The 21,249-nt window shown below is 51.4% G+C and overlaps 2 protein-coding genes across 6 annotated transcripts; both read right to left on the reverse strand.

Moving 5' to 3' along the window:
* Positions 1-1,066: 1,066 nt before the first annotated feature.
* B4GALT7 (beta-1,4-galactosyltransferase 7) lies at positions 1,067-11,546 on the reverse strand. 5 transcript variants are annotated; one of them, XM_047777958.1, is made up of 7 exons: positions 11,403-11,546; positions 9,451-9,606; positions 7,068-7,430; positions 4,026-4,251; positions 2,649-2,732; positions 2,279-2,383; positions 1,067-1,748 (listed from the first exon to the last, which is right to left on the reverse strand). In XM_047777958.1, the coding sequence occupies exons 1-7, from the start codon at positions 11,450-11,452 to the stop codon at positions 1,593-1,595; spliced, it is 1,140 nt and encodes a 379-aa protein (XP_047633914.1). In that variant the 5' UTR covers positions 11,453-11,546; the 3' UTR covers positions 1,067-1,592. The 5 variants fall into 5 exon arrangements, with proteins under 5 accessions (XP_047633914.1, XP_047633913.1, XP_047633915.1 ...); XM_047777957.1 differs by having other exon boundaries at positions 4,026-4,269; XM_047777959.1 differs by having other exon boundaries at positions 2,250-2,383; positions 4,026-4,269.
* Positions 11,547-16,047: 4,501 nt separating this feature from the next.
* Positions 16,048-19,950, reverse strand: TMED9 (transmembrane p24 trafficking protein 9). Its single transcript, XM_047777962.1, has 5 exons — positions 19,733-19,950; positions 19,467-19,567; positions 18,616-18,741; positions 18,112-18,258; positions 16,048-16,930 (listed from the first exon to the last, which is right to left on the reverse strand). Exons 1-5 carry the CDS (start codon positions 19,914-19,916, stop codon positions 16,781-16,783), a joined length of 708 nt encoding a protein of 235 aa, XP_047633918.1. The 5' UTR covers positions 19,917-19,950; the 3' UTR covers positions 16,048-16,780.
* Between the last annotated feature and the right edge of the window lie 1,299 nt (positions 19,951-21,249).

The raw sequence follows: 21,249 nt of genomic DNA on the forward strand, positions 1-21,249 counted from the left end.
CCTTTTTGGAGCAGAGCTGTTCAATCTACCTTCCTAACCTCAATCCCTTGCTCCAACAGTTCAAGGGTCCTATTTATTGTTTTTGTTTGTTTGTTTGTTGTCTTTTCTAGGGCCACACTCACGGCATATGGAGGTTCCCAGGCTAGGGGTCTAACTTGAGCTGCAGCCACCAGCCTACGCCAGAGCCACAGTAACACTGGATCTGAGCCATGTCTGTCACCCACACCACAGCTCACAGCAACTCTGGATCCTCAACCCACTGAGCGAGGCCAGGGATCGAACCCACAACCTCGTGGTTCTTAGATTCGTTAACTATGCCACTACGGGAACTCCAAGGGTCCTATTTATAGTTAAGCAAACTGGTCTCAGTCTCCTCTGACTTCTGCCCCAAATCTTTGACAATCAAATGCCTTGAAGGAGTGATTTACCTTTCAGGGCTGCTCCCTTCCCTCTCTCACTGGCCCTGGGCATCCTCCAGATGTTTCCTCCAAGATCACATCCCAGCTCCACCATCTTCCTTGGCTCCCTTCCTTCTATCTCCGTGGTATCTGGAGATCACTGGCCATCTCCCTCTTGCTATGGGAACACTCCAGGGACTCTCCTATTTCCCATCTTCCTCCTGCCTCAGAAACATGGTCTTCACTTCCTACCTACCCTCAGTCCAGTCCTGCCTACCCACCCTCAGTCCAGTCCTGTGGATCTATTTCTGTCCGTCTCAGTGAGGCAGGATGAAGCACCTCTTCTGGTAAGAGCCCACCAGGGTCTGATGGTGGTCAGACTGTCCAGAAGGGCAGTGAAACCTGGAGGGCAAGGAGAGGTGGCAGGGACCTTGGGTCTTTGGCTTCTCTTCCACCTGAGTTTCCCCTGGCCCTGTCATCCCCAGCCCTGCTCCAACTCCTTGCCAGCTTGTAACTAAGAGCTAATAACTAATTTATATCTTTTGCCCCATTTGCTTCCTCTCAGCCACAGGTGACAAACTGGTGGTTCAAAACTCATTTGGTTTGGCCTGCCACACTTTTTTAAAGTTTCAATTAGTTGCTATCATTTAAAAATTAACCAATTTCACTTAAGAATCCATAATTCTAGTTTCTTTTGAAAAATCAGAAGATCTGGCCATGCTTGGCCCACATTCCAGACAACCAGCCAGAGCTGGTCTCAGCTGCTCTTTCTATGGAACTTGCATGAAGTCTCTGCAGTCTTAACCCTCCTGATGACACTGGCCACCCACGTCAGTGGCCCAGCTTCTAACTGTATCTCGGCACGAGGCAGTCCAGAGGAAGGAACAAAAGCCTGCATATCACAGCACACGAAGGAGGGCAGGGCAGGGCGGAGAGTCCCAGTTGGGAACTACGTTCATCCCAGCCTCTCTCCATCACTGTTTATTGCCAGCAGCGTCCCAGGCACCCTGTGTGTGTCTTGTCCCGGCTCAAGTCTGCCTCTGGGGGCTGGGCTGCTGCAAACACATGGCTTGCTGTCCATTACTTCAGGCCACTCCATGTTCTACTGGAGCGGAGCCCGGGGCCTGAGGCTTTGTCTTGGACCTGAGTAGCAACGTGGCCTGTAGGCACAGGCTTCCTTCCTGTCCAGCCAACTCAGCCAAATGTGCACCAGGGAGTGGCAGCCTTGTCACAGTCCAACAGGATGTTGAGAACAGTGCAAGGGGCCCCGCCCACAGACAGGGCTGTTCTCGAATCCACACGGTACTTCACGGTGCTCAGGCCTCCCTCCCGGTCCACCTTGAACTGCTCCTGGGAAGGAAATGGGGAGAGGGCATGTACTTACAGCTCCATAGGTGCCAGCCATCCACTGATCACCTGTGACCTCATCATCAGAGGTCCTATGATCGTCACAGAAGAGGGAGGAAAGTAAAGCTCAGGGACAGGAAGGCTCTTGCCCATGGCTGTACCCCCTGCTCAGCAGGAGAGCAGAGATTTCCCAGGTGATCTTATCTGGCTCCTAGAGAAAAGGCTGTTCAAGGGATAGGGACTTCTGTGTCACTGGTCTGCCTGGGGATCTGGTACCTTCAGCTGAATACTGTCCCCACCCACCATATATACCGTCTGCAGAGACTCTGAGGTCTTGGCTGACCCACAGTGCCCAGGGGCTGTGGCAGCCACCAGAGCAGGGGACGGTGCCCAGGCAGAATGTCCAGCAATAGACCTGGGCCGAGCAGGGGAGGATGGGGTCACTTGAACTCAAGGAGAACTTGGTGAAATGCTTGGGCTGCCAGCTCCCCACGTACCACCTACCCGTCCCTGACCACGAGACCGGCCAGCACCTGTTTTTGAGCTGCGATGCGCTTCTGGTCCCTCTTCCTCCAGGCTGGGTCATGCAGGTGGCGAAAAGTCTTGTACCCAGTTGTGATTCCCGAGGGGCGGAAAAGCTAAGGAAGCCGAAGGAAGGTGGGTCAGGCTGCCTCTCCTGGTACCCTGGCCCTCACCACTCGTCCTCTGGGGTCCTACTGCCTGCCACAGCCCACAGGCAGGGGCCTGCAATCCCACTCTGCAGCAGAGGTGTGCTCATCGGGGGCGGGGCTGGGAGAGGAACCAGGGCTGCCATCTCCCAGCCCTGGAACTTCATCTGAGGGCAGAGGGGAACATCAGGGCACCCGTGATGGCTGAGGAGGTGGGGGAAAGGGGGAGCTTTACCTGGAGCCCAGCTCCTTTGATGCGTCGGTAGAACTCATCATCTTCGCGGCCCCAGCCCCAGAAGCGGTTGGACATCCCATTGCACTGACACAGAGAGAGGTAGTGTCACCTGCCCCATCCTCCAAGGGTGCCCTCTGGTCAGCTACCACTCAGCAGTTCCTAGCCCGAGGCAGGCCAGGCCAGGCCCCTTTTCCTCCTCCTCCCTGGCAGTTCTGTTTTCATTTTCTTTTATTTTTCTTTTTTGGCCACACATGTGGCATATGGAAGTTCCCAGGCCAGGGGCTGAATCTGAGCTGCAGTGGCAACCTACACCACAGCCGCAGCAATGCTGGATCCTTAACCCACTGCAATCCCTGGCAGTTCTGAGTGGACACTCACATACTTAGTTTCCACGACTTCTGTGGTATTGGGGAAATAGTTAGCATACCCCAGTCCCTCTGCCTGTTCTAATGGGGCCTTGAATTTTTATGAGACGAATGATTTCTCAAAAATGTCTGACTGGCGGGAGGAGACCTCTGGAAAGTTGGTGATGGGCAGAAGTGCCACCTCCTGCTCCTTTTCTGCCTGGCCCCATACTCCCATTTCTCCAGGGGTGGCTCTGCCTTGGCCTCTTCCTCTGTGTGGGAGAGGGACAGTGGGCTCTATAGCAGACATCTGGTTTTACCACCCAACTTTGGGGTTTATTTACTTTAAGCTGGCTTTAGCCACAGCTTGAAGAGAGGAGCAGGAGAATAGGGATGAAGGAGAACGGAGGAGCTGGGGGGAGGTGGTAAGTCCTGCTAAGCCACTTGATTCTTCCCACTCCACACCCCACCCCACAGTGACTGATTCAAGGCTGAGTCTGTGACTCAAGCCAGGCCAATCAAAGGCCAGTGTGGAGGAGCCGTGGGCCTCCTGACTGGGCTGTTGGAAAAGGGGGCTCCATCTTCCACTGGGCCTAGATGGATGCAGGTTGCAGCTAAAATCACCACCTTGCATCCTGAATGCCTGACAAGAAATCCAGTCTGGGGAAGGCAGAGCTGAGATGGAAGGTGAAATGGTGTCCCAGTGACACTGTCTGAAGCTGGGCAAGATGAACCTGAAGCCAGACCTTGCCCCCAGCCCCACCTAGACTTTTCCACTTTGAGAGCCAACGATCCCCAGGGCCTCTGAAGCCGGCCTGCAAGGGGGTTCTGTCCCCGCCGTGGTAGAAACATCCCTAACTGGCTTGCCCTGTCCTAGTCCTCTCTCTCGCCTCTAGCTGCTCCTGGGCTCCCTTGCTGGCCTTGCACAGGACTCCCCTGTCTGCTGGGCCCCAGGACTGCTGCCCCTCTTGCCATTTTGCCCCCACCCAGGGGTACTCCCAGGCTTTGAGCAGAGCCGGCAGACAGGCCTCACCAGCTGGTAGTGCTGCTTGGAGAGCAGCAGGATGCCGCCGACATAGGTCTTATAGTGGTAGAGCGGATGGAGCTCTGGAGAGGCCACATGGAAGGGCCCAGCCTCCGGGAAGCCATAGTCGAGCTCCTCGTTGAGAGGGAGCAGGTCCACGTCATGCATGGCGATGTAGTCCGTGCTGTTGCCGCTCTCCAGGAAGCCCGCATTGATGAGTGCCGCCCGGTTGAACCTGTGCAGGGCGCCGAGGCTGGGCAGAGGGCGGCGAGCTTGCCCTCGCCCAATCTCTGCGTGAGAGCCCATCCTCCATGGCACCCACCGCCTTCCAGTCTGACACCAACTTCAAAGTGGGGCTGCCCAGCTGCACATCTGTCCCTCCACTCATCTCATGAATGGCTGCTGAGTATCTACTATGTGCCAGAAACTGTTCAGAGCACTGGAGATACGGCAGTGAAAAATCAAAGCCTTGCCCTCAAGGAGCTGACATTCTAATAAGAGAATAAACAAGTAAATATGTAACAAGCCAGGCAGTAGTCAGTGCTGGAAAGAAGAGTAAAGTAGGAGGAAGAGGAGGATAAAGCCTGCTGGCGGGTGGAGGGTGTCCTTTTATGACGAGGTGGTCAGGGAGGGCCAGCAGAACAGGGTGACCCGTGAGGAGAAACCTGAAGGTCTGAGGGAAGGAGCCCTACAGAATCGGGAGGAAAGGGGCAGAGGGGAGAGGGACTGAGAAGGCCCAAGGCAGGAGCTGACACCAGTGAGTGAAGGGGCTGAGGTCAGAGGGTGACAGGGCCCTGATGGACTTGGACTTTGAGCCTGGATGAGATGGGAAGCCACTGAAGGGCTTAAGTGAAGGCATCATGTGCCGTGGCTCAGGGTTTAACAGGATGACTAGTTGGGGTGCGCAGAAGAGCCTGGAGGTGAGGGGTGGAAGCAGGGAGACAGGTTGGGAGGCTGTTACAACAATTTAGGCATGAGGTGATGATGCCTTCACTCAGGGAGGCAGCAGCAGAGGGGGAAAAGTGGGCAGACTCCAGAGGCATATTCTGCTGAAGCACTATACATGCTGTAGGGAGGGTGGAGCGTGACTCCAGGGCTTTCTGGTCTGAACACGGCTGGGAGCATGAATTCCATCCCCTAAAAATGGGAATGGGGCAGTGGAAGCAGGCCTGGGGTGGGTGGGAAATCAGGAATTCCATTTTGATCACGTTAAGCTTGAGATGCCTGAGACCACCAAGTGGAGGGCTGCTCAGGGGGCTGGCTAGATACGAGGGTCTGGAGTAGAGGAAAGACTCTGGGCTGGGAACACAGACTCGGGAGTCATCAGGTCAGGGTAGAGATGGGATTTGACGCCCTGAGTTGGATAAGCTCCATGGAGAAGGGATTGGAGCTAGAAAAGAGGGGGCCCATGCACTGACCCCTATGGAGCACCAAGGCTGAGACATCAGGGAGATGAGGCGGAACCAGCAAAGGAGGTGGGGAGGTGTGGTCAGTGAGGAAGCAGAAGCAGAGCACTAACCAGGAAGTCAAGCAGAATATTTCAGGAAGAAAGAAGTAATCCACCTGGCAGAGGCTGCCGGAGGAGCTACAGGATGAAGCCTGAGGATGGGGCTTTGGATGACTGAGGTGGGCTCAGTGGTGATGTCAACAAGAGCTGTTTCAATGTCATCACGAGGGTAAATGTCTGAGTGGAATAGGTTCGTGAGAGAGAGATGGAGGAGAAAAGGAAGTTTTGCTAGAAAGGGAAGCAGAGAAAAGGTGATACTTGTGGGTGATATGGGGATCAAGGGGAGGGGTCTCTTTTTTCTTTTTAGATGGGAGCTAGTTCAGGATGCTTATTGACCCGAATGTTCCAGGAAGAGGGAAAATTGATCATGAAGGAAAGAAAAGCGCCAATGGCTGGAGTGACATCCTTGAGTAGGAGAGCAGGAAAGGGACCCAGTGCCCTAGGAGTAAAAGAGTGGGCCTGGAGGGGCTGGGCCGGGTATCCGAGGCAAGAAGCAAGGATGCCTGCACAGAATCAGCAAAAGGAATCCAGGGGTGGGGACCTGGGCCAGTTCTCTTTCCAGTTGGTTCTATTTTCTCAAGTTGAAAGCAAAGTCATCAGCTGAAGGTGAAGATGGGGAGGAGGAGAGGAGTGGGTGTGCAAAGTGGCGGGGGTGGGGGAGCAGCTGACCGGAGGAATAAGAGCTTCTGGGCCAGCAGGGCTCAACGTCAGGGAGATGAGCAGTGTCTCCAGACACATCCAGCTGCCAGGTGCCTGTGTGGAACAGAGCCCAGGCAGAGCCCAGTTTTATCCAGCGAGAATTATGCCAGGGAGAAAGGGGAAGGGAGTTGAGGTGTATGTGAGGGACCATGAATCCAAGTAAGGTCAGGACAAAGTGAGGACAAGGAGGGAGGTGCACACTGGGAGGATTGTGGACTAAACGGTCTGGTGGGATCCAAGCATTGCTGGAGTCTGTCTCCCAGGGGAAGCAAGTTGGAGGGAAAGGAGGTGGGGATGGAGCGTAAGATGCTTGGATTGTGATCATGGAGGGTTGTGGTTTGGGGTGAGGGCAAGGATTTTAGGATAATGCCAGAGTGCGAACACCTTTAAAGCTGTGGCCTTGACCGTCCTTTCCCTGATCCCCACAGCCAATCCACCAGCAAGCCCCATCTGCGCTCCCTCCACATCACTTCCCGCCAACCCCTCTGCTGTGCAGGCTGAGCCCCCATGAGCGCAGGTGACTGCAATGACCACCCAGCAGGTCTCCCCACTCTCCCTCTTGTCCTGGGATGATCTAGTCCACAGATGGCAGCCACAGGGACCTCTGTAAAATGGAAATGAAATCAAGGGCCTCCCCAGCCCCAAACCCTACCTGCAAATTCCTGTCACCCTCTCCCCAGTGAGAGCGGTCGAGTACCTCCTGTCCTCTTGCCACTGCCCTGGATGGCCTTCACAGGCCTGGACCACCGGGCATTGGACTGCTGAAGGGAGAGGGTACAGGGCCCGAGAGGCCAGGGCCCCATGAGGCTCAGGTGAGCAGGGCTGGCTCAGCAGCTGGCCCCTACCTGAAATGATCCACCTGGTTGAGCACATAGATGTGGTGTTGGATCTTCTTCTTGCTTAGGAAGCGGTGCATGTGGGGCACAAAGACCAGGAGCTCCTCGAAGCGTTCTCGGAACGGCACCAGCACTGCCAGACGGTGGGGGCCCCACGACTCATCTTCTTCCCAGTGCTCTGGGGGCAGCTCTGGTGGGCAGGCCCGGGATGGGCCCAGGGTCTCCTGCCCTTGTCCCCTGGCTGCCTGGGCCACGTCCCCAGAGCAGCTAAGCTGCAGCCAGAGCAGAGAGAGGAAGCCCAATAGGAGACAGGCAACGAAGAGGTGGAAGACAGAGCATTTCCTGGGGAGGCCGCTGGGGATCAACCTGGACCTGGGACAAGAACAGGGAGTGGGTCAGAAGGGCAAGGCTGAACCGAGGTCATGTAACAGACACCTTCTTTGGCTTCCCACAAATAAGGCACACATGACTGGTCCGCCCCAAGCACCCAGGAATTAGTGCAGAAGCAACTTTAGTACTTTAATTCGTGCTCCTACCATGCATCAGAATCCTGCCTACAGCTCTAGGCCCAGCTTGAGGCACACTATCTCCAGGAGGCCCTCCAAGCACTCCCAGGCCTTGGAGCTGCCCCACTTCCTCGATGCTCTCTTACTGTCTGTGCCTGAGTCCTGGCTAGATCAAGAGGGCAGGGATGAGACTCCTTGTCCCTTGCACTTGCCCTTTCCCAGAACAATGGCTCATGATGGCAGGAGCCCCATCTTTGAGATCCCACCCACTTCCACTTCAGGGGAGATCCACCTTCTCCCCTGAAGGTTCACCCTCAGCAAAAACATTGGGTTCATCCTGCTTCTCACTTCAGAAAGCTCCCCAAAACAAGCCTGTGTGCTGGCATCAAGCCCCCTTGAAAAAATCACTATTTACTCTGGGATGATCAGGTCTGTCTCCAAACTAATGTCAGGCCCAAAACAACAGTGGTGGTTCACTAAATGTGTCTCAAAGCTTCAGTCCAAGGGGCAGCCCATGTGACAAGAGATGAGAGACAGAAGAGGGAAAGAAAGATGAGGGCCAGGAACACGCTCAGGCTCACTTCAGAAACTGGAAAAATAGTGGAATATCTTAGACTTTGAGGTAGTGCTGGGAGAGACTGCCCTTTGGGCTGTGAAGTACAAAGAAATGGATGGAATTCACCTGATTTCTTTGCCCCTCTTCCTTCAAGTTCCTGAGGACAGTGAAGGAGCTGAGAAATCCAAGAAAAGGAAAGCTCCTCTACTCTGAGGTAATCTGCAAAGCAATCTACTGTATAAGCTCTGAGAGTCACCAACTAGCTACCAGGTCATATAGACTCACCTCCTTAGTGCCCTTGATCCTTCCTCACCCATTGCCTCTATTTTATCTCAAGTCTCATCTGGTCCTTGCCTTGTTCAGACCCATTCAATATCATGGATGATCCTCCTTTGCTCAAGAGGTAATGGCCAAATTCCTTGGCCTCAAGGTCACAATCCTGTGTGACCCGGCCCATCTCCAGTTGCTCCTTGTTATTCACCCAGTGCTACACATAGGGAAACTCAAACTTTCTCCACTCACCAGATTCCTTCCTGTACCAGCCCTCACAAAGCCTGCTGCTTCTGCCTAAAATGACTTCCCTTATTTTATCTGCCTGGAAGCACCCCAATGATCCTTCAGGGCCAAACTCCAACACCATGGCCCGCACTGCGACCCCTGCTCCTGTCACATGGACATAAACTGAAATACATATATCCTCCTTTGTGTTCCCATGGTATCCAGTAGTGCCCTCTTTGAAGCCTTTATATATATATATATATATACATTTTCTTTTTTTTTTTTTTTGTCTTTTTGCCTTTTGTAGGGCTGCTTCCCGTGGCATATGGAGGTTCCCAAGCTAGGGGTCTAATCGGAGCTCTGGCCGCTGGCCTACGCCAGAGCCACAGCAACACAGGATCCGAGCCGCGTCTTCGACCAACACCACAGCTCACAGCAACACAGGATCCTTAACCCACTAAGCAAGGCCAGGGATCAAGCCCGAAACCTCATGGTTCCTAGTCGGATTCGTTAACCACTGCGCCACGACGGGAACTCCAAAGCCTTTAGAATTCTGAAATCATCTGTGTCCCTGCTTGTCTTCCCCATTGGTAATCGGATTCATATCTGTGCCCACAGCACAAGTCACACAGCAGAGGACTTGCTAAGTGAGTTATAGGAAGGGTTCAAGCATTCAGATCATGCTTGCCAAATACAAGAGCCAGATCAACTTCTGCCTCTCTCTTGAGGCACAACTGCCAACTTGGAAGCCAGCAGCCCTGAGACCAGGCTCGGGTCCCATACGCAGCAGAGAAGGGGCCTGGTAGGACACCCTCACAGGCTTCTGACTTACCCCCCGTTGTCCTGTGGTGGGGGTTTCCGCTGGGGAGGAGCAAAGGCCAATCCTGCCAGTGGCCTGGTAAGTCTGGAACCTCTACAGATTCTCTCTTTGGGTTCTTTCTTGGGGTGGGGTAGAGGCCAGGGAGAGGGACACTGGGCAATATCCCACCTTGGGGAAAGAAGCAGTGACCATTATCTGGGAGAATGGCATGGATTGGGCATTCCATGCACTTCCACATGCTGATCCCTCAGTCCAGCCTTTCCTTCCTCCCAGGATACATACTCATGGGCACTCTCTTCCTGTGCCCCAAACCATTGAACAACTGAATTTAGAGCCAAGAGTCCCGATTCCTCTGGACCTTGGACACTGAGAAAAGTTGCTCCTTGTGCCACCTGGTGGCAAACTTTAGATCTGCAGTCTCAGCTGCTCCCAGACCCAGGCCACTCTGGTTCTGGGGAGGCAGACTGGAAGAGGTTTTGTCTACATCATCAATCTGTGCCCAAGGCTAATGAGAGGCAGGTTCAAACCCATACAGACTGGTTCCAGTGCCATAATTCTTAACTGCTACAATAGCCTGCAACTGTTGCACGGATCTTTGTACCTGTGGGTCAAAAGTAGCACTGACATTGGTAAAGTTTTCTGGGAGCATGGTTATGTTCCAAAAGTTTAATGGAAGGAATTGGAAACTGGACATTCTCCTCCATTACCTTTCCTTTCTTCTCTCACACAAACCTTCGTGGTACAGGTTTGACTACTCAGCTGCTCTGGTGTCAGCACCTTCAAACTGCAAAAGCAACTGGAAGTCAACTGGCATCTCCTCTATGCCAAGCAGTGTCAAGAGTTTTACATATATGACTTCCTTTCATCCTCAGATAGACTTGAAGAGCAGATATTATGATCCCTGTTTCAGAGATGGAAAAGCTGAGGAGAAAGATTTAAGTCTGCTTCTGGTCACATGGCTATCAAAGAGGATTCCTGTCCAGGCCTAAATCCACAGTCCAGGCTTTCTACCATAGTCCTGTCTTCTCGCTTCAACACAAAGTCTGAAAAATCCCCAAAGATTAAAGAGTTGTGCCCACTCTATTCCAGTCGTTAGGCATCTGGCAAACTTAAGAGACATAAAGAAAATGAGGTGTCATTCACTCACTAGGTAGATCCACCATCATGTGTTCTAGTGAGCAGAATTTTGGCAGTTCATCTCAAAACTGAAGTGTGGGTGTCCTTCCAAATGTAAACGGCCAAATAGCTCTCCTCCACCCCCCATTCTGCTTTAGTGGTCATCACTAGCTAAGGTCTGGGTCAAGCTCACACCCAACACAAGGGGCAGACCACATTCAAGCACAGCTACACCGGAAATGAACTAACGTTGCAGTCTGAGGAGTGTTTAGTCTCCGCCAAGCAGTGGCCAGCCAGGCAGAGCATAGAGCTTCTGTTGGGTCTATTCTTCTGGGCAGTCAGAAAAGACTGGGGAAGCATGAGGAGGGAGGGTAGGGTCTACGGCAACGTGGATGTGATGCGGGATGCAGAGACCAGAGACGCAGAGACCAGAGAAAGACAGAACCTCTGAAACCAGAGACAGACAGAGAGACATCCACTGAGGGAGGCCAACGAAGCCAGAGACCTGCACGATGATAGTGGCCAGTGGAAAAACACAGAAACCCATGAGAGAAAGAGACTCGAACAGAGGGATAGAAACTCACAAAGGGAAGTCAACGGAGAAATACAGACCTGCTGCGTGAGGAAGACTTGCGGAGTGACGGGGACTGGTAGAGACAGAGACCTACACACAGAGAGACAGACACGCGAATACAGAGACAGCGGTGACCCACAAGGAGAACCACAAACCCTCAGAGAGCCCCGCAGAGACGGAGACGCGACGGCCTCGGGCTGCTGAATCCCGCGGGGCGGCCCGGAAAGGATCGGCACCCGGGAGGACGTGGCCCGGGCCGGCCACCGCCGCTCACCTGCCGTCCTCCCAGGGCAGCTGCGCCGCTTTCCTCCGGGAGGGGAACATCGTTGGGGGAGGCGGCGGCGCATGGAGCTCTAGCTCCCAGCCGGGGCAGCCCGGCCTCCCCGGCCTACGCGGCGCCTCCGCCTCCCGCCCCGCCCAGGCCCGTCCGCCCCGCCCCTGGGTCCGCTTGGTCCGCTGCTCCGGCCGAGCCGTGTGCTCCCCGGAGCTGCGACGTCAAAGGTTCCGCGTCCGGAGGAACACGTGAGCGCTCCAACCGCCTGAACTGCTGTTTTCCGAGAACCGCTTAACATCCCGAGAAACTGGGGCCCCAGGGAGGGCTCAAGTCAATGGTCTGGGACTGGACTAAGACCACAAACTTCCAAATCAGCGCCCTGGATCGCCTGCGTCTTCCTCCTCTTCCCAAGGGAGGGCAGGGAGCGTCTGAGCCGCGGTCAGCCCAGGTGCAACAAGCTTGGATGGGGACAGAGCCAAGTGCAGGGTTCATCTGGGGTTCAGGCAATACCCTAAGTGATACCCCAAGTAGTAGTTAGGAGCGGCACTAAAGGCAAATTGACTGGATTTGAAACCTGATTCTGCCAATTTGGCTGTTTGGGAGCAAGGCACAATATTTTGCTTCTGTTTCCTCACCTAAGTAAATTGTTCTGATCTATATGGTTACTGTGAGGATTAAAGGAGAGAAAATGCAAACACTTGGTACAGTGATGGGCACAATAGTCAACGCTATATAAATGACAAATGTCATCCAGGGGAGGAGTACCTAGGTGGAGCTGAGGTGAGTACTTAAGAAGGGCATAGGAGATAGATTTCCCATATCTGACCTGTCACTGTAATTTAGCCCTATGCTGGGCCAGCTTCCCTCCTGGGAAGAGAGAGTGGCAATGTTATTAGACTGTTCTTCCAGGCAAATTTTGTTTCCTAATAAATAGCTAACATGCATTGAGTTGTGACTATGTGCCAGTCATTGTTTTAAATTCTTTGCTACTGTCAGAGTTCCCATCGTGGCGCAGCATTAATGAATCCGGGTCTGATTCCTGGCCTCGCTCAGTGGGTTAAGGATCTGGCATTGCTGTGAGCTGTGGTGTAGGTTGCAGATGTGGCTCAGAGCTGATGTTGCTGTGCCTGTGGCATAGGCCGACAGCCATAGCTCCAATTCAACCCCTAGCCTGGGAACCTCCATATGCCTTGGTTGCGGCCCTAAAAAGCAAAAATAAATACTTTACTACTGTTAACTCAATCTGTTCTTGTGAGTATGGTACTTACTATGCCCACTTTTTTTTTTTTTTTGTCTTTTTGCCATTTCTTGGGCTGCTCCCTCGCCATATGGAGGTTCCCAGGCTAGGGGTCCAATCAGAGCTGTAGCCGCCGGCCCACACCAGAGCCACAGCAACTCGGGATCTGAGCCGCGTCTGCAACCTACAACACAACTCAAAGCAACGCTGGATCCTTAACCCACTGAGCAAGGCCAGGGATCGAACCCGCAACCTCATGGTTCCTAGTTGGATTTGTTAACCACTGAGCCACGACGGGAACTCTGTGCCCCCTTTAAAGATGAGGTAACTGAGGAGCTTTCTAGGTGGCTCAGTGGGTTAAGTATCTGGTATTGTCACTGCTGTGGCTCGGGTCACTGCTGTGGCACAGATTCAATCCCTGTCCTGGGAACTTCCACATGCCCTAGGCAAAAAGAAAAAAATAAATAAAAAATAAAGATGTGAGGAGTTCTGGTTGTGGCGCAGCGGAAACGAATCTGACTAGGAACCATGAGGTTGCAGGTTCAATCCCTGGCCTTGCTCAGTGTGTTAAGGATCTAGGGTTGCCATGAGCTGTGGTATGGGTCGCAGATGTGGCTCAGATCTGGCGTGGATGTAGCTCTGATTTGACCCCTAGCCTGGGAAACGCCATATGCCAAGGGTGTGGCCCTAAAAAGCAAAAAAATAAATTAAAAAATTAAAATTAAAAAAAAAAATGTGGAGTTCCTGTCTTGGCGCAGTGGTTAACGAATCTGACTAGAAACCCTGAGGTTGTGGGTTCGATCCCTGGCCTTGCTCAGTTGGTTAAGGATCCGGCACTGCTGTGAGCTGTGGTGTAGGTTGCAGATGCGGCTCGGATCCTGCATTGCTGTGGCTCTGGTGTAGGCTGGTGGCTATGGCTCCGATTAGACCCCTAGCCTGGGAACCTCCATATGCCCCAGGAAGCGGCCCTAGAAAAGGCAAAAAGACCAAAAAAAAAAAAAAGTGAGTTTCTGCTGTGGCACAGTGGGATTGGCAGCATCTCTGCAGCACCACGACACTAGTTAAAAAGATCCAGCGGAGTAGGTAACAACTAAGGCAGGAACGAAGGGAGGGGGGAAAAAAATTATGAGGGAACTGAGGTGGTTTGGTTGCACAAACTATGGTCTCAACAACTCTACTTCTGAGCCAACTTTACTATGGGTGGGAAATTATTTGTTCCCAGCAGTGCTCTTTCTTCTTTTAACCCCACATACAATCCACCCATCCCCTTCTTGCTGATCTCTCCTGGGGCACTGTACCTTATACCAGATCCTTGACAAGTTCAGCCTCAATTTCACTGATGACAAAGGCGAGGCCAACCCCTGCAGAGACCAGTCAGGTAAGGCCAATGTTGGAAGCAGGGAGATGGGACTGACCTGGAAAGCACGAGCCCCTCTAAAGGGGACAGTTACCCTTCAGGCCAGCTAATTGTTGTTGCATCAGGATGAGGCCCCAGTAGTATCAGATCTCAAGAAATCAAGTTTCATGTTAAAAATCCAGTTAACTTTTTTTTTTTTTTGCTTTTTAGGGTGGCACCCAAGGCACATGGTGATTCCCAGGCTAGGGATCCAATTGGAGCTACAGCTGCTGGCCTATGCCACGGCCACAGCAATGCAGGATCCAAGCCATGCCTGTGACCTACACCACAGCTCACAGTAATGCCAGATCCTTAACCCACTGAGAGATGCCAGGGGATCAAACCCACAGCCTCATGGTTCCTAGTCAGATTCATTCCCACCACGATGGGAACTCCCAATTAACTCACTTTTAACTGTGGCACCCACAGCCATGTTGGTAATTACTACCCTTACTATGATGGGGTGAGACTGGCACGTTCCTTCTGTGGTCTTTCTTTAAAAAAATCCACGACCCCAGTCTAATCCTGAGAAAAACAGCAGACAAGGTGCAATTGAGGGAAATTCTACAAAATATCTGACAGTATTCCTAAAAACTGTCAAGGTAATAGATGAGGAAAGTCTGAGGAAAGCTGTCACAGCCAAGAGGAACCCAAAGAGATAAAACAACTAAACTTGGTTTCTCCTAGATGGGATCCTGAAACAACAAAGACACTAGGTAAAAACTAAGGAAATCTGCATCAAGTATGGACTACCTCTATTGGTTCATTAATTTTTACAAATGTACCATATATTACATGATGTTAGTAATAAGGTAAACTTCACAATTTTTCTATAATTCTAAAGCTGTTCTTAAAAGTTTTTTTTCTAAATGTGGATGGACATCTAGGTGGCAACATGAGCTCAGACTACATTCTACTGGCAGTTCAAGTAGTCCCCAAACTTGTCTCCCTACACTTTTTCTTATACAATGTTGGATTAACCATCCTCAATTTTGTATTCAGGGGGTTCTAATACTCAGAACTTTGTTCTGGCCACGGTGTGCAGCAGCTTGATATGGGATCTCAGTTCCCAAACTGGGGAATGAACCCGAGCCACATTGGTAAAAGTGCCAAGTCCTAACCACAAGACCACCAGGGAACTCCCCAAAACTTTTTTCAATATGGGTAATGATGGAGTTTCCGTCCTGGCTCAGCAGAAACAAATCTGACTAGTATCCATGAGGACACAGGTTCCATCCCTGGCTTTGATCAGTGGTTCAAGGATCTGGTGTTGCTGTGAGCTGTGGAGTGGTTTGCAGACACAGCTCAGATCTCACGTTGCTTTGGCTGTGGTGTATAGGCCAGCAGCTATAGCTCTGATTCAGCCTGTGGCCTGGGAACCTCCATCTGCTTCAAGTGCAGCCCTGAAAAAAAAAAAAAAAAACAGACAGAAAAATGGTAATGTTTAAATCTCTTACCTGGGGTTCAGGCTCTTCTCTAACAAATCTTCCCAGTTTTCTCAGTAGTCCTCTCCTACAACTCCAGCTGTTTGCTTCTATTAACCCCAACCACCACATCTTGCCTTTCATTAGAATCCTTCCTCTCCTTCAAGGGCCTTGCTGAGATCCCATGCTAATGATAAGCCCATCAATGTCCTTACCCACCTCAACTCAGGGCCTCCTGTCCTTCCCACACCTGCAGCATTCCTCTGTTCAGTGCACGCTACCTTCTCTAACTCCCTTGCAGCACCACAATTCTGTCCACCTACTCTGGAAACAGCAACTCACAGGGGAGTTGGCACATAGGAAATGGTGTAGATTTGAGCACCAACCCCACAATCTACTTGTTTGATCACCTTGGGCAAAACCTCTACCCAATGCCCCTGGAAAGTATGGAGAGGATGGCAAGAATGAAGTTCACAGGTAGGGATGCATCTTAGAATGTGAAGTATTTTGCCCAGTGGAAAAACTTGACATTCCCTCAAGCACTTTGCCGTGTTATGGCCACGACAATAGAGTAATTTTACAATGGACAAGAAGTCAAATTTTTTTTATTGGGAAACCAATGTAACAAACCTAGACTTGTTGAAAATGAAATCAGTAACTAAGACTCTGCAGGCCCCATCCCCAACCAGCACCAAGGCCTATGCTTGGCCTGACCCCAGTTTTTCTACCCTTCAAAAGAACGACCATGTGAAAAATCCGGGGTCAACCTCAGGGCTACTTTCCCACACTGCAACCCCCTCTACCCCACCCTCAATTGACACTCACCCCCCGGATCAGCAGGCTGGGTCTAGGCCCAAGGAGGGAATAGTGAGGTTTCCCCGAGGGGCAGGGAATCACAGCTACACCCCAACCTGGTCAAAAATCCAAGTTAGCAAAGGAAGACAGAAGGAAGACTGGCTCGCCCACCCGCTCCCCTCCCCCCAGCCACCCCAGACAACAGCCTCACATCCCTGATCAGTAAGTAACACTGTGATTCTGAGGTGTCAGCAGAGCTCCCAGGGGCTTTACCAGCCCCTGGGAGATTACTGCAAAGGGCCCAGGGCCCAGGGGAGGGGGCAAGCATTTGCCCCACCACCTGCTCAGTATTAGCCAGCCAAGCTGCTGCCTTCAGCTTGTGCTGTGGCCTCTCTTCCCTCCAGAACACTCATGGCTGGGAACCAGTCCTCCTGCCAGAGAGAAGTCAGTCCAGGAGGCCCGTTCTTCCCAGGGAGTCCAGGAGGCCCAGCCAGGGAGGAAGGATGGCCTGGGAGGCCTGGGATGGCTACACCAGCTTCTTGGCTTCAAAGAAGCTCTTGAGGTGTCGCATCTGCCAGACGCCGATGGCTACGAGGATGAGGGTCTGCAGAATAGACCACCACAGCACCCGCTGGTTGGTGCTCTCGCTGGTCTGCCGGAAGCGCTCCTCTCGCCACTGTGGGAGGGGAGAATGGAAGAGGAGCCTGAGTTGAATGCGCCCCACCTGGGGCCACTAGAACTGCTGGGTTCCCGCCCCAGGGCCAACCGTCTACAGGTTTGAGTCAAATGCCTGCAAAAAGCCATCCCACTGGGATCTGTCTTTACCCTCACCAGCCAGATGACCTCAGATAGCCCATTTATTTCTCCTAAGTCTCTGTGCTCATCTGCCAGGTACAGGCCTCACCTGGCCCTATCCTGGTACCTAGGGGAGCAGTAAAATGGTTGTGGTACCACCCTATCAGAGCTGTCCTGGAATGTTCAGAAGTGGACTTGCTCCAAGCCCTCTGCCCACATCTCCCAAACTGCTCCTTTTTTTTTGCTTTTTAGGCCTGAACCTGAGGCATGTGGAGGTTCCCATGCTAGGGGTTGAATCAGAGCTATAGCTGCCAGCCTATACCACAGTTACAGCAACAGAGGATCCTAGCTATGTCTGCGACCTACACCACAGCTCACGGCAATGCCGGATCCTTAACCCACTGAGTGAGGCCAGGGATTGAACCCGCAGCCTCATGGTTCCTAGTCGGGTTCATTAACCACTGAGCCACAAAGGGAACTCCCCAAACCGTTCCTTCAAGATTGTCGGCACACGTTGCAAACTGGTGGTCCAGGGGTTGGATCTAGCCCATACATGTGTTTTGTTTGGTTCGCAGTGTTTTAACAACATTTAAAACAAGAAAATTCCACAAAAAAGCTCTGGAGCTCTAGCTCCTCTTAAAACCCAAGCCTAGCATTTCTGCAAGCAGCCCTCAGCTGACAATATGAGCTCTTCCTACTTAGATCACTATTCTACCAGTCTTTATGGTCACACATCCATTTACAGTACCTGCCTGGCTCCTGGTGAGTTTGAAACCCCTGGTACTGGGAGCACTGAGAACCATGGAAATAGCACTCTAGGTGTTGGTATCAATTCCTGCTCTGTCATCTTGTGTGTCTCCTAATTAGACAACGACAGCCTCTTAAGAGACTTGTCTTCTCAATTACAAAGTAGATTTAGTAATATTCATCCCATCTTTTGGACCTGCAATGGAGCAGACATATAAGTCCCTTGGGTTCATAATGATTTTGACATGCAACGCCAGGCTAGTCCAGTAGGCAACTTCTGGGGAGAAGCCCACTGCTGCTGGGCTAACCACTCACCCGCTGGTAGTTCTGTTCTTTCTGGATCTGCTCCACTTGCTCCACTAGCTGTCGCACTCGCAGTTGCAACTCACTCAACTTGTCTTTGGCAGCAATTTCTGCATAGTCGTTGGCATGTTCACCCACCTGGATGTCCAGATGAACTCTCTAGAGACAGACAAGGAAGATAAGGAGTATCAGGTAGCCCTGCTCTGTCTTCCTGTCAGGGCCTAACAGCTGGTCCTCCCACTTTTCTTCATTTGTTCATTTATCCAACATTGACTGAGGCCTTGTCAGTGTCCAGCCCCATTTAAGCCCACAGGCAAAAATAAGCTTTGGCTGATGCTTTGACCAAAGTATATGTGAAAAGCTCTGTGACCATTCCCTGAATATTCACTGGAAACCCAGTCTTATTAGGAGACACAAAACCTGACACAGTCATCTCACACCCCCTGTACCACTGGTCCCTAGTTCCCACCAAGGGATAGAGGCTGAAAGCAGTAAGTCCCACGTGGGTCCACTTACCAGCATACCTCCAGCAAAAAGGGAGAACTTTGTGGAATTGGAGTGAAGACAGATCTGGTGCTCACCAGGCGTATGGGAGGTGAAGGTGAACCTGCCTTCAGAACCATACTGCCGGGCCAGAATGACCTGGAGAGAAGGGGCTTCAGTGAGTATTATGGTAAGGATGAGGCTGAACAGTGCTTAAGTGCCTCAAAAGTTGACAGCTAGAGCCTCAGGCATCCCACAATACTGAAAGGTCCAAAGCTGCTTAGCAGCAGTTGCCAAAAACTTGTCTTCAAACTATTTGGAACAGGGGTGAGGAATCTGACATTAAGTTGGCATGTGATCACTCTTGGAAAGGGCTTTCCCTTATTCATAGCTCATACTCTTTCAACTCTTTTGGTGTGACTTTTTTTTTTAAGTGAAAAGTGACATCTGAACTTTTTTTTTTAAATCCTTATTTGTCAAATTAATAGCTGTTCATTCTTTTTGGAACGCTGTGTGAAACTTTTTGGATTTCTGTGAAATCCAAAAGTTTATATGCCCTAGCTTTAGAGTTGACAAAACTCTTTCCAGAACCACAATTAATCCACCCAACACATCTATAAAGTAGACGGATTTCCATTTCACATACCAGAATGGCTCGGGGAAGATAACTAACTTGGCGGAGTCATACATCGGTCACTAAGAAGTTGAGAGAAGTAGCCAGCACTACAGCAGCCCAAGCTTGCTCTCAAGTGAAAACCCAGGATCTTCCCGCAACACCAACTGTTTTTACCAGTTTAGCAGATCCGGAAACCAAGAGAGGAAGTACCAGCGCCTGCGCTCAAGTGCAGGGTGGAGGGCTCGGCGGAGCTAAGGAGCCAGCTCACCTTGTCTTCTGGGTCCTTCACCTCCACGAACATGCCAAGCCCGGGGGTGGCCGGCTGGTACTCCTCCCGCTGCTTGTCATACAGCTGAGTCCGGTAGTTTCCTGGAAGAAAGCAGGGCAAGACCAGTCAGAGGAGCGCTAGGTGCTGTCGGGACCGCTCCCACCAGGGCACGACGATGCCGGGAGCTCCCGGCACTGAGGTGACTTTCCCACACAACCCGCCCCAAGACCGCGGTCTTGTTGAAAACTCTCTCCCTTCCCCCGCACCTATAACCATGGTCTCGTCCGGAATCTCCTCAATAAAGCACTTCTTTTCCGTCTCCCCAATGTGGAAGTAGAGTGCACCTCCGCGGGCCGCAAAGCACAGCAGCAGCAGGAGGGCCCGAACGACCCTACCCAGCCGGGCTCCGGGACAGGGCCCGACGACCCACACGCACTGCTCCGCAGCCATCTTGCCCCACCTGCCCGCGCAGTCGCAGCGGGCCGCGCCACGTAGCCCTGCCGCCGCTGCCGCCGCGGGGCCTGCCGGAACAGCGAGTTCCGAAGGGTGGACTACAAGTCCCGAGATGCCCCCGAGGCCACGGCGCGGCAGAGCATGATTGGGGCGCAGCTTTTACATAGGAGTAAACTGGAGCTGCAGAATTGAAAATTTTTTTCTGCTGACCCTTGTCGCAGCCCGGCTACTGGTGATGATGATTTTTTTTTTTTTTTTTTAACCGATGATGAAACTAACGAAGTTTGAGTCGCGGAGCGAATTAGGAGCAGGGAGGAATATACACAAAAGGAAACAATACAAACATTTCCCTCCAGGAAGTAATGCAAAAGACAGTAAATTCAGGAAACGAGGGACAAAAATTATAAGGGAAATAGAAAAAAATAGCAAAATGACAGAAGTCCTTTTGTGTAAGTAATTATTTTAAATGTAATTTACTAAGTATAAATAGGAATTCCTGTTGTGGCTCAGTGGGTCTTTGTGAGGATGTGGGTTCAATCCCTGGCCTCATCCAGTGGATTAAATATCCAGCGTTGCTGCAAGCTGCAGCATAGGTCATAGATGCGGCTCAGATCAGGTGCTGCTGACTGTGGTGTAGGCCTGGAGCTGCAGCCCGGATTTGACCTCTAACCCAGGAACTTCCAGTTTTTTTTAAACTGTTTAAAAAAAAAAAAAAAAAAAGATTTTCCTACTGTGGCTCATCAGTAACAAACCCGGCTAGTATCCGTGAGGATGATCCCTGGCCTTGCTCAGTGGGTTAAGGATCCTGCGTTGCCAAGAGCCCCAGTGTAGGTCACAGACATGTCTCAGATCTGGCATTTCTGTGGCTATGGAGTAGGCTGGCAACTGCAGCTCGGATTCAACTGTTAGCATGGGAACTTCCATATGCTGCAGGTACGCCCCCACCCCCCTCAAAAAAATTTAAAGTAAAATAAAATTGACAGAATTGAAGAGAAAAATAAACTTCTACAACAAGGGATAAAAAAATAGACAAAAAAAAAAAAAGTAAGGAAACAGATGGCTTGAACAACCCAATAAGCCAACCAGATCTAACAGACATATTTAAAACATTCTAACAACAACAGAATACACATTCTTCCCAAGTGCATATTGGGCCTTTCTGAGGGTAGATAAAATATTAGGCATATAGTAAGATTAAATCTACTAGATTTTAAAAGATAGCATACAAAATATCTCCTCTGATAACAACAGAATGAAGCTAAAAATCAATAGAAGGAAAACTGGAAAATTCACAAATTTGTGGGAATTAGCATTTTTTTGTGAGTGTTTA

Source organism: Phacochoerus africanus, chromosome 4 (assembly GCF_016906955.1).
Source record: "Phacochoerus africanus isolate WHEZ1 chromosome 4, ROS_Pafr_v1, whole genome shotgun sequence".
Taxonomy (NCBI): domain Eukaryota; kingdom Metazoa; phylum Chordata; class Mammalia; order Artiodactyla; family Suidae; genus Phacochoerus; species Phacochoerus africanus.

Excerpts from the sequence above, each read along its gene's own strand:
- B4GALT7 (XM_047777957.1), bottom strand. The coding sequence starts at position 11,452 with ATGTTCCCCTCCCGGAGGAAAGCGGCGCAGCTGCCCTGGGAGGACGGC. Across the intron at positions 4,270-7,067 it reads AACCAGGTGGATCATTTCAG|CCTCGGCGCCCTGCACAGGT; the intron begins GTAGGGGCCAGC and ends CCCTCTGCCCAG. Across the intron at positions 2,733-4,025 it reads CCAAGCAGCACTACCAGCTG|TGCAATGGGATGTCCAACCG; the intron begins GTGAGGCCTGTC and ends TCTCTGTGTCAG.
- TMED9 (XM_047777962.1), bottom strand. The coding sequence starts at position 19,916 with ATGGCTGCGGAGCAGTGCGTGTGGGTCGTCGGGCCCTGTCCCGGAGCC. Across the intron at positions 18,742-19,466 it reads TGAAGGACCCAGAAGACAAG|GTCATTCTGGCCCGGCAGTA; the intron begins GTGAGCTGGCTC and ends CCTTCTCTCCAG. Across the intron at positions 18,259-18,615 it reads TTTTTGCTGGAGGTATGCTG|AGAGTTCATCTGGACATCCA; the intron begins GTAAGTGGACCC and ends GTCTGTCTCTAG.